Source organism: Centruroides sculpturatus, unplaced genomic scaffold (assembly GCF_000671375.1).
Source record: "Centruroides sculpturatus isolate CEXI.00-Female unplaced genomic scaffold, Cexi_2.0 scaffold57, whole genome shotgun sequence".
NCBI lineage: Eukaryota > Metazoa > Arthropoda > Arachnida > Scorpiones > Buthidae > Centruroides > Centruroides sculpturatus.
The window spans coordinates 549,219-566,061 of NW_019384382.1; the positions used below are offsets into that span (position 1 = coordinate 549,219).

A 16,843-nucleotide genomic window follows, 5' to 3' on the forward strand; every position below is an offset into this window, starting at 1 on the left:
AGGCTGCCTCTAACATGTCAAACTCAACGTCAGAGGTGTTTTAGAGTCTTATGTACTGAGAAGAATTAAACATTGCAACAAGGTTCAACGGCAATTGTCTGTGGGAGTGATCGGACTTCCGCTGAGTGTTTCATCAACAATTATGGCTTTTCCAGGCTCGCAACCACGAAATTTTATTATCCATCAATTTACAATAGACCTATCAACAGCATAGTCACCATAAACATCCTTTAAACGTAATTTTTTCAGCAGTTAAAAATTCGATAACAGCACGCTGTTTAACTCGCGTTGACATAGCACCAGAACATGTCTCCATATTTCCGCTTCTCAAAATATACTGAACGAACGCAACAACCTCAAACTGCGCATACACATAGAGGGGGAATGTTAATTCCATATGCCACCTGGCACGCTTCTGAAAATCATATCGTTTGTGCTCTACAAGCATGTGTGCATAACTTTTCAGCCTGCCCTCGTAGTCTATAATGAGCTGTTAATGCAAATTTAATATATTTTACATAAAATACTTTTCTATATAAAACTTTTAATATTTTAAATTTAAGAAGTAAAATAATGACAGCATTGTAGAAAAATATTATAATACAGAAAATTAAAAAAAAAAAAAAACATCGACAACAAATATCAGCAAATGTACAGTAGCGCCCTCTCACGGTCTCTTCCGTCAATCTCGATTGTCAGTGACATGTTTAGCGGAAGTTTTTCATTCACGAGTCATTTTCTCGTTCAATTAATTAAATTACGAATAATCAATTAAATTATAACAACAATAACAGTTTCAGTTGACATTTAATATTTAAATATATTGGTGACATGTCCATCTTATGATCTGATTCGATCGGCTTTTCATTCCGGTAAGTCCAAACAAAGAATTCCGAATTTCGGTTCATTAGCAAATTTCTTAATTCTCCTTTAAGTATTTTATTTAAGAAGTTTTACAATGTTACGTATCGATAATCGTATAAATAGTGCTTTTAACTTGCATAAGTATTTTTATATGATAAAAAAAAATAGTTGATATTGATCGTGACGTCACTAGTAAACTTTTCCTTCAGACACGTGTACTTTTTTATACAAAATCAATCTTGTATTTATGTATCTACGTATATATTTAAAACGATTTATTGTGGCGTATAAATATAAGCCTAATTAGATTTATTATCTTCAAATGTTTTTTTCTTAAAATATTCGCTAATTATAAAACGTGAATAGGAATCATGTAAATTATCTAATAAAAAAATTTTTTTTGTTTGCTTTTATCGATAATTTTAAGCCGATTTCTAAAAAAATTAAAGACTTAAATTTTGATTAAAAATTTAATATCGGTTGCTGAAATATATTTAGAAATCTAAATTATTCTTCCCTTGTTATGCCCCATTAAACGTCTGATACATAATTGCTTTCTATTGTATACGAAGTAGGTTTGTATAAGAGATTTTGTCTTTGTAGAAATGTATTTTATAAGCTCTAATTTGTACATTTATATTTAAAAAAAACAATAATTTATTTTTAGTTAAAATTTTTAACTTTATGATGTTTTTTGTTTGACTGATTAAGTAATTTGCAACTAGTCTTGAAGTTATTTTACTTCCATTATTATTTTCTTTACAAAGGAATTATTTAATAGTTTACAATAACTAAATAATTGTCTTTTGTGTATACATATATATCAATTCATTAAAATTTATTATAATTAAAAAAAAGTTATTCATTTTTAGATAGTTATAAAGGTGATGTTTATTATCCCATTATCCTTGATGAAAGTTTGAAATTTAGTAATCAAATCTTATATAGTTTTTAGTAAATGTCTGTTTTTATTTAATCAGTAAAAATAATTAATATATATATATGAATATATATATATATATAATTTTAAATATTTTGTTTAAATTATTCAGATAAAACAAAAACCTTAAATTCTAGCATAGGCATTCAAAAGTCATCGTTAGAAATTGCAGAAACTCTTTCCTAAAGTTAAAATACTCAAAAATATATATTATGATTGAAAATACTTCACTCTTAAATTTCATAGTTTTTAATCTTATAAAGTAATAATTTTATGGTACTATTTTAGAAAAGAATTAAGATACTGACCATTCTTAGATCCAAAGTATTTAAAATACGAAGAAAAATATTAAGGCTTTAGTTAAACATGTTTTCTAGCTTAAGTCACAAGTCTTTAAAGGATGAAGTGAATTTAAGATTGTTTGTTTATTTATTTGATTGAATTGCTTGATCTGTAAAAATATAAAGGTGAATTGTTAGAATGGGTAAACAAAATATATTAATAAACAAATATATGCTGAGTGATCAAAGGCTCAAAAAGACCATAAAAATACAAATAACCACAGATATTAAAGTTAAATTTTACTTTAAAGGACTAAAAATCATGACCAGTTAAGGTAATTATATATAAGATATAAAAAGTACAAAAGGTATGAGGTGGTATCAGAAAGTTCCTAGACTCTTGCTGGCATGACTACCATTCAACCCAACTGTGTGTATTAGTGAAAGTCATCAGTTTCAAGTCTGCCAAGTCAGTGTACTGAGTGTCATCAGAGGGTCATATATATAATCATTACATTTGATTTTGTGAAATAGTGTGAGGACTGCTCTACAATTGTGATGATAGCTAACAAATTTGTGTCAAGCTTGGGAAATCTACCACCAAGACCTTCAAAATGCTTCAGCAGGCTTTGGTGATCATCCATTAGGCCAAACACAGGTTTTTGAGTAGCATGCACATTTCAAACTAGGCTTGTTGTTTTCAACATTAAGGGCATTGTTCATCAAGAATTTGGACTGATAGTCAATTCTGATTTTTACTGTGATGTTTTGAAGTGCTTGAGAGAAGGTGTGACAAAAAGATGAACTGTGGCACAACAGCAATCATGACAACTTGGTCCCTCATATCTTGATGAAGACAATGCAGTTTGGCAGAAAGATAGTGGTTATTTTACAACTTCTGTACTCACCTGATTTAGCTCCCTGTGTCTTTGTCTTGTTCCCCAAAGTTAAATTGAGACTAAAGGGTGCTGTTTTCAGACTGTTGATGAAATTCAAATGGAATAGGCTACTTGTTATAAGTTTTGCACTACTTATGGAGACCTCTTATGGTAAAACAGTAGACTTTGTAGGAAATGTGTTACAAACAGCATGACTAAGCTAACATGGTGAATTTGGTAAACTTTTTCTCTGGAATAAAGAAACAAAATATTTGTAATGTTGTAGGATGTAATAATTCTTACAGTAATACCACAGGGGTAGTTTTTCATTTTTTTTCAAATGAAAACAACCCAGTTAGAAGAGAGGCATTAATGCTGTACAGAGGCTTTATTTTTATTTGTCCATCTTCATTAATTATAAAAGCATTCCTATGTTTTGATGGACATTTTATTTCCACTAAGCAATAATGTCTGGCACTGTCTCTGATAATGCCATCTAAAGAACAGCATAGTCATGACATTTCTGGGCAATGCACTCTTCATTGAGTAGATAATATCCGAAGAGTTTTCTTTCAGTATACTATTTGAATCAGCTAGGGATATGTGTTAGTTTGTTTTCCTATATCTTTTTGTTGTTCCAAAAACATGGCTAAACCTTGTTGCTTGTTTGTATTCCTTTTTTAAAGTTGCTGGTTTTTTTCAAGTGTGTGGTAAACTTGTTCTTGATCATATTTTTTCCTTTCACTAATAAAAAAGTAAGACATGCTGCATGCTTGCAACTACCAAGAAGTCCTGTCCTGCATGAGCAAAAGGCATTAATAATTTGCTATTGGTTTTTAAGCTGAGAAAATAATATACTACCATTAAGTTAATTTGTTTATGTTGATTCTTTTATTGGTTCTCTTATCTCTTATGTTGATGACAGAAAATCTTGCGCATATATTTTTCTTCTGCACTGAACATTAGATTTTAAAAATTTTTGCATTAATATTTTTATTTTTAAAATACAACACATTTTTATAAAACTGTATCAGTACAAATATATTTTATAAAATTAAATTTTAATGGCATTTAAAAAATGATCAAAAGAGATGTAATATAAATCAGTGGTTCTTAACCTTTTTATACTCACGACCCACCAAATATTTCATAATTTTTTGTGACCCCCATTTTTTTAATACAATAATACCTCAATGTACGCGAACCTGGAGTTATGCAATTTTCAAATCTCGTCGATTCGTCTTTTGTTTGAGCGCCACGCAACTCNTAAAACATAACTTTATTATTTCATTATCTATTTAAATAACATTCAAATTCCACAATTAAACAAAAATTCATTAATTTTTAACAAAAAATAAAATAAGAAAAGAAATAAAATAAAATAATATAAGAATAATATAAAATAAAATAAGAATTTAAAAATTTATAGAAAAAACAAAAAATATTCAAAAATATGTACTAGTGAAAGGCAGCAAATTTTGCATTGCTGCTGAAAATTGGAGAGGATATTCTTCACAAATTTGTATCCAAAATTCCAAGCATTAATAGTTTCTTAGAATTTAATTTGAAATAAAAGAAGTAAATAGTATGGTGTAAGTAACATATTTACATTTATTTCTTCTGTACTAACAAAGTTGTATGTAGGAAAAAATAAGAAAAAGATAAAAAGACTAAATACGAAAACTTTATCTTTCTTATTTCGCTTTTCAATATGATATTTGGTTAAACATCAATTTTCTTTTTATTATATTCTGAAGGAAATTTTGCATAATTTGGCGGCCTCCAGCAAACTTCTTGCTGATCCCCAGGGGGCTGTGGCCCCCTCTGTTAAGAAACGCTGATATAGATGATTAACTTTCCTTTTGGCAACTTACTTATAATGGAATTTTTATCTAGATTTGTATAGGTTACATAAGTATAAGCATTTTGGAATAATTTATCAAAAGCTGTATATTTTTGAATATTTTGAGTAACATTATGAAAATGGCCTAGTCCTTTTAATTTTTTGGTACTTTTTGGTTAACAGGATGCCAGCAAATATGTTACAATAACTGGTAAGATTCAAGCTCTGAATGAGGGGTCTTACACTACCCTAGAATTGTTGACCCTTTGCCAGATCTCCAAAGGTCAGTTTTTAACACATATCAGTTTATCCGCTTTTCTACATGTGAAGCATATAGATGTGCACTTCGGTGCCTGCTATCGCTTGCACCTTGGCATCTGGGTGGGGGCAAGCCCCCACACCCTGTAGAACTATATAACATCAAATACTTGGGCTACTTGAAGCTGGCATAGTTGCTTGGACTAAATTATTAAACGCAAAAGTCTTTTGGTGTCCCGTTAACCGAAAAGAATCAATTTTTTCCCCTGCTCAAATGTATTTTCTACAAAAAAATCGTCCTCAAAAGTGACGGGAAAAAGAATTATTTCTTAAAATCATTCTTTGCAACTATGTAAGTACATTACATGTGTTTGTAACTACATTTTTAAAATTTCCACTGCAAGAGAATGCTTTACCGTAGCACCATCTGATTTAGGCAGGAAGCATATTACAGGCGGTATTGGCATGTTTTTGGGAAGTGGACTTTCACAATGTCTTTGAGTTATGGAAGAGGTGTTGGAATTGCTGTATATGTTCCCAAAGAACTACTTTAAAGGGGATAGTGGCCAGATTTGAATAAGATAATCCAGTAACTTTTTATATGCCTAGTCTGGAAACTTTCCAATGTCACTTCATATAAACTACAAAAAAGTTGATAAAGATAGCAAGTTAAAGTTTAAGAAAACATGTATAATTCCTTTGATAGTAGGCAATATTTTATTAATAGTGAATATACTCTTGCCATTGCTGAATTTTACAGTGTAGAATGGCTATTAATGAAAATAATCTTGAAATCACCCAGTCATATTAAATTGAATTTGTCATCATTATTTTTTTTATTAGTTGTTTCATATAATTACATATAATTTAGAAATTTATTGTTATGAGAATAAAGAGAGATGTTTTATCTCAGCATACCAATGTAAATGTTTTAATTAGAAATGTTTTCATTGAGTTGTAATTTGAAAAAAATTGTAGACCTGTCAATTCCCATTGTCATCTGTTTGTCTATTCTTCCTTAACCTTGAGAACAGAATTAAATAGATGAAAGCTGAAATTAGGTTTGAAAGCTTGGTGGATTAACTATACATGAACTTCCAGTTTTCACTGGAAGTTCATGTATATAGTTCCAGTTTTCACTGGAAATCACATTATTTCAATTCAAAAATTTTCCTTTGAAAGGAGTTAGGTAGGTGATCGGCATGGCTATTGCTAACAGGAAAACTATGTTCAGAAGCAAGGTACAGTACTACTTATTTGAGCAGAGAGCATATATTTTAAATTAAATTAATTAAAAATATCATTAAAAATTGCAGCCTGAAATTGCTCATTCTACATCAGAACAGTGTCAGCTAACATTTGAGTAAGAGTAATACCTGTTATGGAACTATATTAGGACAAACACACATTTAAATTGTATATGCTTGGTAATAAATTTGTACTAATTAAAATTTAAAACAAAAATATACAGAAAAAAGATAGAAATAAAAATAAAACTATAATAAAAGTAGATCATATTAATTTGTATTTAACTAATACAAAATACTAAAAAATATAATGAGGTCATACCAACATAAGTTTAATAAGTGGTAAACATTTTGGGTAAAATGTTTAAATGGATTTTAGTTGTTTGTTGAATCTGTCAAGTATTTTGTTGATACAAAATGATGTACATGTATTTAAAACTGTAGCCCATCTTGGATCCAAAGATAACAAGTCTTATGCATTTATTTATAACATTAAAAGATTGAGATAGTAGGTGATTGTAAAATGGTTTCATTAATCTGATGGAAATATTATCCAACCATTGCTTAATAATAATTGGATTTTTCAATCAACTTGCACATCTTTGCATTATGTTTAATGGTGCACCTTTGGGAATGCAGACAGTCCTCTACTTTCTTAGCTAATTGGTTCCTGAAATATGTATGAAAGTTGAAATGTATAAAAGTTTACTAAGTCTACTTAGAGTCATTCTGTTTTTTAATTTATTGTTTAAAGTTCTATAAGTAGATCTCACATAATTATTATTGCTTTGTTTGAATAGACTAATAATATAAACATACACCTTTTCATTGTTCTTTAAGTTCTCTTTATCTGATCTAAGTATCTGCATAATTGTGGGAAGGTGTGAAATCCTTAAATAAATGTTGAGTCTTTGATTTAACTTTACAATACTATTCAAATGCTAATAAGGATGGAACAATTATCAAGTTAGCCAATTAACATGGGATGATTAATTATTATCAAATATTTTTAAAATATCTTATAAAATTTCAATTTTTTTTTTTTAAATTTTAGTTTTAACTTTTTATAACAATAATTTTGTTTTTACTTATCAATTAAATATGTATTTATTTGTTTTATTATCTACTAGCTTACCCGTCGTGCATTGCTGCGATCTCAGAAGAAAGGAAATTTAAGCAAACTCGTCATGACAAAATTCAATTTACATTTTATAATTTTTATTAAAATTTATTATTATTACATTATTATTTCGAGTCGATATTAAAATTTGGAAAAGGGGGGATACCTAGATCGATAAAATACGCGAATTTCCTCCTACAACTTTGGTTGTTGTTCGGGGTACAGTTGAGGTTTTAATGAAGTTCGAGCGAATACATAATTAGCAAAAAAGAAAGTTGAAATAAAGTGATTAAACAAAAATTATTACAAATATCGTAAATAACAGTTCACAAATGCATATATAGAGATATTTTTTTGAAGGGGGGGAAATGGTCTTCACAATTTGAAATCGATCGAACACACTATGCTTGAATGCTCGTGTAAACGCGCGCCATCTATCGTAGGATAAATGTACTATGCCAAAAACCTTCGCGGGAGTGTATTAAAAAACTTTCTGAAGTTTTATGACAATCGTACTATGCCACAAACCTTCGTCGGAGTATATTAAACAACTTCCCAAAGTTTCACGGCAATCAGATAAACGGTGTGGTAATGCATATATCTATATATATAAAAATGAATGTGTGTGTGTGTGTGTCCTTCATGCATTACCACATCATTTATCCGATTGCCATGAAACTTTGGGAAGTTGTTTAATATACTCCCGCGAAGGTTTCTGGCATAGTACATTTATCCTACGATAGATGGCGCGCGTTTACACGAGCATTCGAGCACAGTGTGTTCGATCGATTTCAAATTGTGAAGACCATTTCCCCCTTCAAAAAATATCTCTATATATGCATTTGTGAACTGTTATTTACGATATTTGTAATAATTTTTGTTTAATCACTTTATTTCAACTATTTTTTGCTAATTATGTATTTGCTCGAACTTTGTTAAAACCTTAACTGTATCCCGAACAACAACCGAAGTTGTAGGAGGAAATTCGTCTATTTTACTGATCTAGGGATCCCCCTTTTCCAAATTTTAATATCAACTCAAAATAATTTAAAAAGACAAATTACAATAAAACGGTTTATTATCCAACTATCAGAAATTTCACAACATGCCAAGGAAGAGAGGAAGGAGCAATTAAATAATTAAAATTATAAAGGATTTTAAAAAAATATATAAAAATAGGAAACATCACACTTCTGACAATTGCTGCAAGTGTGTGGGCTAAATTTGGAGAATCCGTGCTTCTCACATGTACAACTGTATGTGGCCTGCTCACGCGTCAGAAAACCTGATTTATTCGTGTACACACCAGATGGAAAAACAAAAAATATCGTGTATTCACAAGCATTCCAATAAATAAATAGAATTGAAATGACACTGAAATGTTTTCCCGATGAAAATGAATAATAATAAGTTTCAATAAAAATGATAAAATGTAAATTTAATTTTATCATAACGAGTTTGCTTGAATTTCCTTTCTTCTGAGATTGCAGCAATGCATGACAGGTAAGCTAGTTTATTTATAATTTAAAGTTGTATGAAAGTATTGAAAAATAAATTGTTTTAATTGTTTTAATTGTCCTTGATCAAGTTAGATGACTATTATAGATTTTAGTAATCAATGATTCTGTTTGTATAGAAAGGAAAGGGCTTTGATTGTTCTATTGTTGTTTTCCTTATTACCATGGTTAGTAAGAAACAACAATCTTCATTGTTTCATTTGTTATGGTAGCAGATGTACAGAATTATTACACCACTATTACAAAAAAGGAATTACCATAAATGGCATGAGATTGATTTTAAGGGATCAGTTTGATAATAGCACAAATATTTGTTTTCTTCTTCAAATTTCACACTTTGAATAATCCATTGATATCCATGAAGTGGCAACAAACAGCCTGTGTGTAAGGACTGAACTGCAAGTGTATGTGATAAACTAGCACTAATTTGCAACATTTTGTAGATTGAATATTTTTTTATCTGCTCCTGAAAAAAGTGTTCTGTTTTTTTGTGGTTTTCAATAGTGAAAATAGGTGGAACAAGAATTGGTTTCTTCTCTGTGTAGGGTTCATTTATCTTAGCTATTTTTAATACCTAAATCTAAACTGTAGAAATATTATGCTGGTATAAGCTGATGGCAGCCATGTTTATAATACAGGACAACATTGATTGGATTTTGGATTGAGATTGATAATATTTCTTATGGGTTATTTATTTCTTAAGCCTGAATTTTGAATTAAGTTTTAAATACCTGTTACATTCCCTGCTGTTTTGTGTACATAACAAGGAAAAATATTGGAATCATGTCAAATTTGACCCTCTGAGTTTTGCAAATTTCTATTTCATTGTTTTGAGATCTCCTGAATCCAAAAAATTAAAAAAAAAAAGAAAAAAAATTCTGTGGATGTGTGTGTATTGGCATCTATTTTGCTTAATATCTCAGGATGAAGTAAAGATTAAGTAATGAAATTTGGCATGATGGCTTATATATGAGGGGCATTGATGCTATTAAATTTTGGTGGTTAAAAGTCTAGGGGGTGGGAGATACAGGGGATCATATGTAACTCCAGTAGGGTCAGACTTAATGATAATTTTACTCATTATTAGCATTTATACTTTTTTTTTCATAAAACTCATCCCTATCCTCAAATTAAACTTTTTGCCATTTTATAGTAATTAAAAATATAAAAACTTTTTTTTATTTAATAAAACATAACAGAGACTAAAAATGTCTTCACTTTCTCGTCATGTCCAATCACCAGGAACAACTATCTTTCACTGAAGAGATGACCTTTCTTTAGAGGCTACACCTTTGCAAAAAAATGCAAAACAGTCTGAAGTTCACAGGTGACAATCCTAGCACAATTAAAAATATAAAATTTCTTTTGTAGAAAGGGTTGACAAATTTACAATTTAATAAAACGTAACAGACTAAAAATGTCTTCACTATATAATATAGCCTCTAAAGAAGGGTCATCTCTGCAGTGGAAGATAATTGTTCCTAATGATTGGACATGATGAAAAAGTGAAGTCATTAATAGTCTGTTATGTTTTATTAAATTGTAAATTAGTCAGCCATTTTTTTACAAAAGAAGTTTTTTTATAACAAAATTCTCCTGACAGATGACACAGTTTCATTAAGTTATATTATAATTAAAATGATAAAAGTTATTTTCTAAATAAGATCTCATAATATCTAGGAAAGTTATGCAACTCATTGCTGGATTTTTTTTATTTGATATTTTTGTTAGTGCGGGTCATTGATTCAGTTTTCTGGCAGTGTAATTTTTGTTTTAGATCTTGTGCTGAAATTTGTGAATGTAGTCTGAACTTATAAAAAAGAAGCAGGAAAGAGGGTTTTATTCAAATTTTTCAGATGAGAGATGTGAAATGGTATATGAAAAACTTATTGACCATAGTTGGTCATTAAATAAAGCTGCTAAAAAGTATTATTCCTTATGGGACACTATACAACCAATATAAAGGTTTGTTTTAAAATTATGGGGGACAACTTATTTTTGCTGCTGGTAAAGAAAGGGTAATTATAAATTTAGCTACCTACCATCAGTAATGATTGAGACATGCAAATCACCATGCATAATTTTGAAATGATTACAAAAAGCTTTCTGGATCACTGTGGAAGTCACACTAATAAGTTTAAAAATAACATATTAGGTGTCAATTTGGTGCAGTCACTTATGAAATGATATAATAATAATTTAACCAAGACCAACTACCAATATCAAAGAGTTGCAAGCTGCTATCTGTGTAGATACAATTAGCAATTTCATCTCAAAGAGGAAAGTTATTGATAGTTCCTTTTCTGCCTGATCAAAAACAATAGGACTAGAATGATAACTATATGTATTAACTCAAAAAAATCATAAAATTTAGTAAAAAGGAAGATTTATTAATGGAACGATATTTAAGGCCCATCTTCAGATTCTAGAATGGAACATAATAAATTGAATCAAAACCATGTTTGAAAACTATAAATATTAAATAAATAAATATTTACATAGCAAGTCACATGCACAAGAGCACAGATACAAATATATTTAATAAAATATAGAAAATAGGTTAAAACTAACAAATATAAAATACAATAAGTAAATATAATGAGTAAAAACATAAATATAGCAAAAGGTGATAAAGAATACTATAAAACTTCAAAATAATGTCTACCAAAGATGTGACACCACTGCAGAATCCTTAAAGTTAATTGCAGTTCCTTTCTTGATAGCTTTATAAATTTCCAGACTTTCCAAATATTTAAGACCTGTCAGAGTTGAGGTGTGATGTTGTAGGTAATAAAGCTATCAAGAAAGGAATTGCAATTAACTTTAAGGATTCTGCAGTGGTGTTGCATACTTGGAGGTCATTATTTAAAGTTTTATAATATTCTTTATCACCTTTTACTATATTTATGTTTTTTACTCATTATATTTACTTATTTTATTTTGTATTTGTTATTTTCTTGTTAGTTTTATTCCTATTTTCTATATATAATCTGTCTAAACTTAGTTTTTCTAAAACAATTCTGAAAAATCCAAAACTGTTTCAGCTAATCCATTTTTAAAACTAACAGGTAAGTCTTGCATTGTCTAGGCAAAAAAATAAGTACAAACATTAAGATTATTAGATTATTTCTTACTTCTAACCTCTCTATTATATTATATTATATTATAGTATTTGATTTATATAACTACAATGATTATCTTATATAAGGGTTTATCATACTGAGCAACCAATCTAACCAGTTTAAAAATTCTTTAAATTGTGTACAGTAGAGAAGGAAAATTTTTAAAATGTGTTAGATTGGTTGCTTGGTGTGATAAACTCTTACATAAGATAATCTTTATAGTTATATAAATTAAATAATATGATATAACAAATATTAAAACAAGATAAAGAGTTTGGTTATTTTAACTTATCATTGTCCCATTTATTGCAATACTCTGATTCTATGAAATGGCACAATTTCATTGGTCAAATAGATACCAATTAAAAATATGATGGCTTAAGAAATTTAAGATATTGTATTTGTTTCTAGTGTTAACACTACACTAACAAACTGTTTCATTCTCAGCGGAATATTGAATGGTGATCTGCCAATGAATAAAATTTTGCAAAAAATGGACCAAATATTTAAACTTAGCACCCTCAAAAACCACTTAAATCATATTTGGTACAGGCTGGTAACCTCATATTATGTAATTTTCTTATTCGAATGCCACCATACACCATGGGTCTGATAGGAAGAAGGGAGTGTTACAGATGGAGGTTGAAGTTAATTTGACCAAAAGTAATAGTTGACCTCCCGGAAGAGAGGATGGTCAACGACTACTAATTAATACTAGTTTACTATTAATATTTGAAAAAGTGATCTGTGTTGGATAGGTTGTGATGGTCCTGCATGTGATTGAAGTTGCTAACATTAACGTCCAAAAGACTTAATATGAGACTTGTATAAATAAAAAAAAATCTTGTAAAAATGTAAGAATAATTGCTTTTTTTATGATCCCATAAAAAACTGGTGAAACCAGGTTAAAAAAAGTAAAGCTCAGAAAAAACATTTAAGTAAAGGAAACTTTTGAAAGTTGTGACATAAGCATACTAGAAGATGATTTGACAGTAAGAGTCAAGTGCATGTTACACAGACTACAACTACAGGAAGTTTTGGATGAAGCAATGTCACCATGATAATAAATGGGAAAAATAAACATTGGCACAGAAAAAGACTTTGAGCTTTATTTTGTGCCTTAAAATCATTGCACATACTGTACATTAATTTGGCTGAATGTTTGAACATCTTTATCAGTATCAGAGAAAGAAGTTTGGGACAGTGGGTTTATGAGTTACTAAGGGGAGATGAAATCTGGGGGTGGGATGTCCAGGTTTCCTGGTAGTTAAGCATACCCTTGTAAATATCGCGTTTATAGAAAAATTATTAGAATTGAATTGAATTAGAATTGATTTGGTTTATTTGGTTACAGCAATGTGACATTTGAGCAATCTGCCAAGACGGATGCACCCCAGAAAGACTTTTATGTGAAGTTTGTCACAATTTAAGTGCTACTAATGCAAAGAAAACTCAGAAAACTCCTCCTAATCAGTTTGTTGGCCATGTGTGAAGCCACAACCGACTACCGGTGTTTGGTGGTTTTATCCACCCAGTTACTGGAGGGTACTTATTGGGTTGCAATTTGAAAAAATTATAGACCTATAAATTTCCACTGTCCTTCCTTAATCTCAAGAATGGAGTTAGATGAAAGTAAGACCAAACATGGAAATTGTAAGAAAAAGAGGACCAGATTAACTATATACGAGCTTTTGATTTGTACTGCAAATCACATTATTTCAATTTAAAAATTTTTCCCTGAACAGAGTTAGATATGTAACTGACACAACTCTCTTGCTAACAGAAAAAGTACAAGAGCAAAACACTACTACCCTCTGGGAAAGCTATGTGCTACCTGTTGCAGCAATGATGTAATGGCACATCTATTTCACGCTATATCATTGTCACAGTAATTCAGTGAATAATATATATTTTTAAATTATATCCTTTTTTTTATAAGAATTATATATATTATATAGATAATTATTATTATTAAAAGAGATGTTAATTTAAAAGTAAAATGAAATTATATGAAATTTATCTTTAAAAACGATTTATAACTTAATTTTAATTATGTTATAGGATTGTTTGTCCAAAGAATGCCAAGTATGTGTGATTCTTCCCAATCCAGTTCTCCTAGTTTAATAAACAAATTACGTCAGTTCAGATTCCAAAAAAAGCAATTAACTTCTCGTGCTACCCCATCTTCCAGTAATTCATCTCAGAATAATGATTTGCAGTTAACACCAGTTTCTTCACGTAAAGAAGTTGGTAAGTCCTTTCGTAATGTTATCATACTATAATTATCAGAGCTGTGGTATTGGTAGGCCAAGTCTCTGACTCTGACTCACAATTTTGGAAGATCAACTCCAACTTTAAATAATAATTTAAAATATACTTTAATTACATAAATCTGGAATATGCATGACAGCTCAGGTTTGATTCTTGGCTGATGCGGTTCCTTCTTTTGTGTCTTTATGTATATTATGTATAAGTTATAAAGCAGAAAGGGTAAAAAGAATCACAGTAAATTTTGTTGTTAAAGACAAAATTTGATTAAAATTAGATCAAAAAGTATTTCATGAATAAATATTTAATAGATTCAGTTGATTTTCATATCAATCTAAGGTCAAAATCAATAAGACAAATTATGAAATAATATTTTTTAATGAACTAAGTAGTTAATGATAAATTTACAAAATAATATTTTTATTTAAAAATTAATTTTATTATTATCAGATGTAATACCTGAAACACCAGAATCTGAAAAACCAATAAATTCATGTAACAATTTTAGTGATAATGAAGTGAAAAATGGAATTTCTTGTGAAAGCCCAAGGTATGTTTATATTGATTAAAATAATAATTGAAATTTATATAAATAAATTTGATAATTTGACATTAGTTCTAAATATATATATATATATATATATATGTGTGTATTATGTATGTATGTATAGTCAAACTTCTTCAGGTTTCAAATGATTCACTTTTCAAATAAATCAGTTCATGAACAATGACCAGAGTTTCAAATTCATAATTGCACCAGTTTCTATACAATAACTGTTGCCAAACAAGCTACATGACAAGACCTGACCACAGATTAGAGCGAGACAGATGGTCAACTCCCTTTACTTCCTATGTTAACGAAAAGTTGACGACAGCCTGGCCAATCGACGATAGGAATCATCAATGATGTTGCTATTTAAAATTAGATTTCAATGTGCATGCAGGAAAGATACTACTACTGTTTTTCTGTACATGCAGCAGTTGAATCTAAATCAAATTAAGTAATAAAAATCCGTATTAATTGACATTCACGTATTTTGTATTTAATTTAATTTATGTTTAAAGACACTTAAGTCAAATTAAATGATGATAACTAAAATTAAATGAATCATAACTGATGTGGAAGGAATTGTGGATGTCTGGAGAAAGTATTGTGAAAAACTTTTTAATGACACTGGACAAACAAATGGTAATAATCAACTTCAGAGACAGGGAAAGTTGAACCATCTATTCTTAAATCAGAGGTAGAAAAAGCCATAAATACATTAAAAAATCACAAAGCACAGGGACTTGACAACATAACCTCTGAAATTTTAAAAGCAATGGAAGAACTGGGTGTTGACATACAGTAATACCTCAACTTACGCGAACCCGGAGTTACACGATTTTCAAATCTCGTTGATTTGTCTTTTGTTTGAGCGCCACGCAACTCTTGATTACTCATTCCCCCCATACTATTGTTCAGCTTACATGTTTGGACATGTCGCGCGGAATCGACACATAGCTACAATTTATTTTGTGTTATTTATTTCTGTGTTTGTTTATATCTAAGGAGCCTTGAGAGATAATATGTGGTGATTTCTTGTAACCGTGAACGAATCAAAAGACGAGATAAGATTAACGAGAACATTTATTAGTTTACATACATCCGACTTGGATTTTACACAAATTGTGAAATTATACCCCGACTTATGCAAATTCGAGTTACGCGGTTATCGCTCGGTCCCACCTATTGCGTAAGTTTGGGGTATTACTGTATTTCATAAAATCTGCTCCTTAATTTGGAAATCTGAGAGATGGCCAGAGGAATGGTTTAAATCAATATTTATTCCAATTTATTAAAAAGGTGTACCAACAGACTGTAGTAACTACCGAACTATCAGTCTAATTAACCATGCCAGTAATGCTCCAAATAATTAATAACTGTTTGAAACACTTTTTATTACAGTCAACCCCCCTATAACACGGGTTCCTATAGTTTGGATTCCTATATGATGGCGAAAAAATTGCTATGGTATCCGTACAAACCTGGTAAAAAAACTCCTGTAATTCGGTAAAACGTCATCGGGCAGCCAAACTACTTTCCGCCATCCAGCGCCATGCTATGGAGAGTTTAGGCGGGTAAATTGAGTTTACTATCGTCTGTACAGTATTATATATAAATTAGGTACTGTACATATAATTATATATTAATTACAGTCGACCCCCCTATAACATCATAGATACGTTCCATTCTTTAGGAATCCGATTTCTTACGAGTCCTTCCAATCACAGCCCGACACGTGTGAAGTTTACGGACTACAGCTGATTGAAAGGTTTTCTTCCATAAAATTAATCAATTCTAGACTAATTCGACTCAACATTTCCAAAATACGTATATTATTTTTGGGAATAATCTGTATAAACTACGCTATAAACAAAAAATTGTAGGATTACTTACCGAGTGTGCACCATTCGACATCGCCATTGCTAAAGCTTGTTTTCGTCGCGGAACAGCTCAGCAAA

At 29.9% G+C, this 16,843-nt stretch overlaps 1 protein-coding gene across 2 annotated transcripts in view; it reads left to right on the top strand.

Annotated features, from left to right (window-relative positions):
• Positions 1-677: 677 nt before the first annotated feature.
• The window catches only part of LOC111617936 (SWI/SNF-related matrix-associated actin-dependent regulator of chromatin subfamily A containing DEAD/H box 1-like), a 57,627-nt gene continuing 41,461 nt past the window's right edge, over positions 678-16,843 (top strand). The window contains exons 1-3 of one of the 2 annotated variants that reach the window (XM_023359325.1): positions 678-872; positions 14,132-14,320; positions 14,789-14,888. In XM_023359325.1, coding sequence (XP_023215093.1) covers positions 14,149-14,320; positions 14,789-14,888 — 272 coding nt within the window. In that variant the 5' untranslated portion in view covers positions 678-872; positions 14,132-14,148. Of the gene's footprint in view, positions 873-1,311; positions 1,436-14,131; positions 14,321-14,788; positions 14,889-16,843 lie in introns of those variants that run through there. The other variant, XM_023359324.1, reaches the window with a different exon arrangement.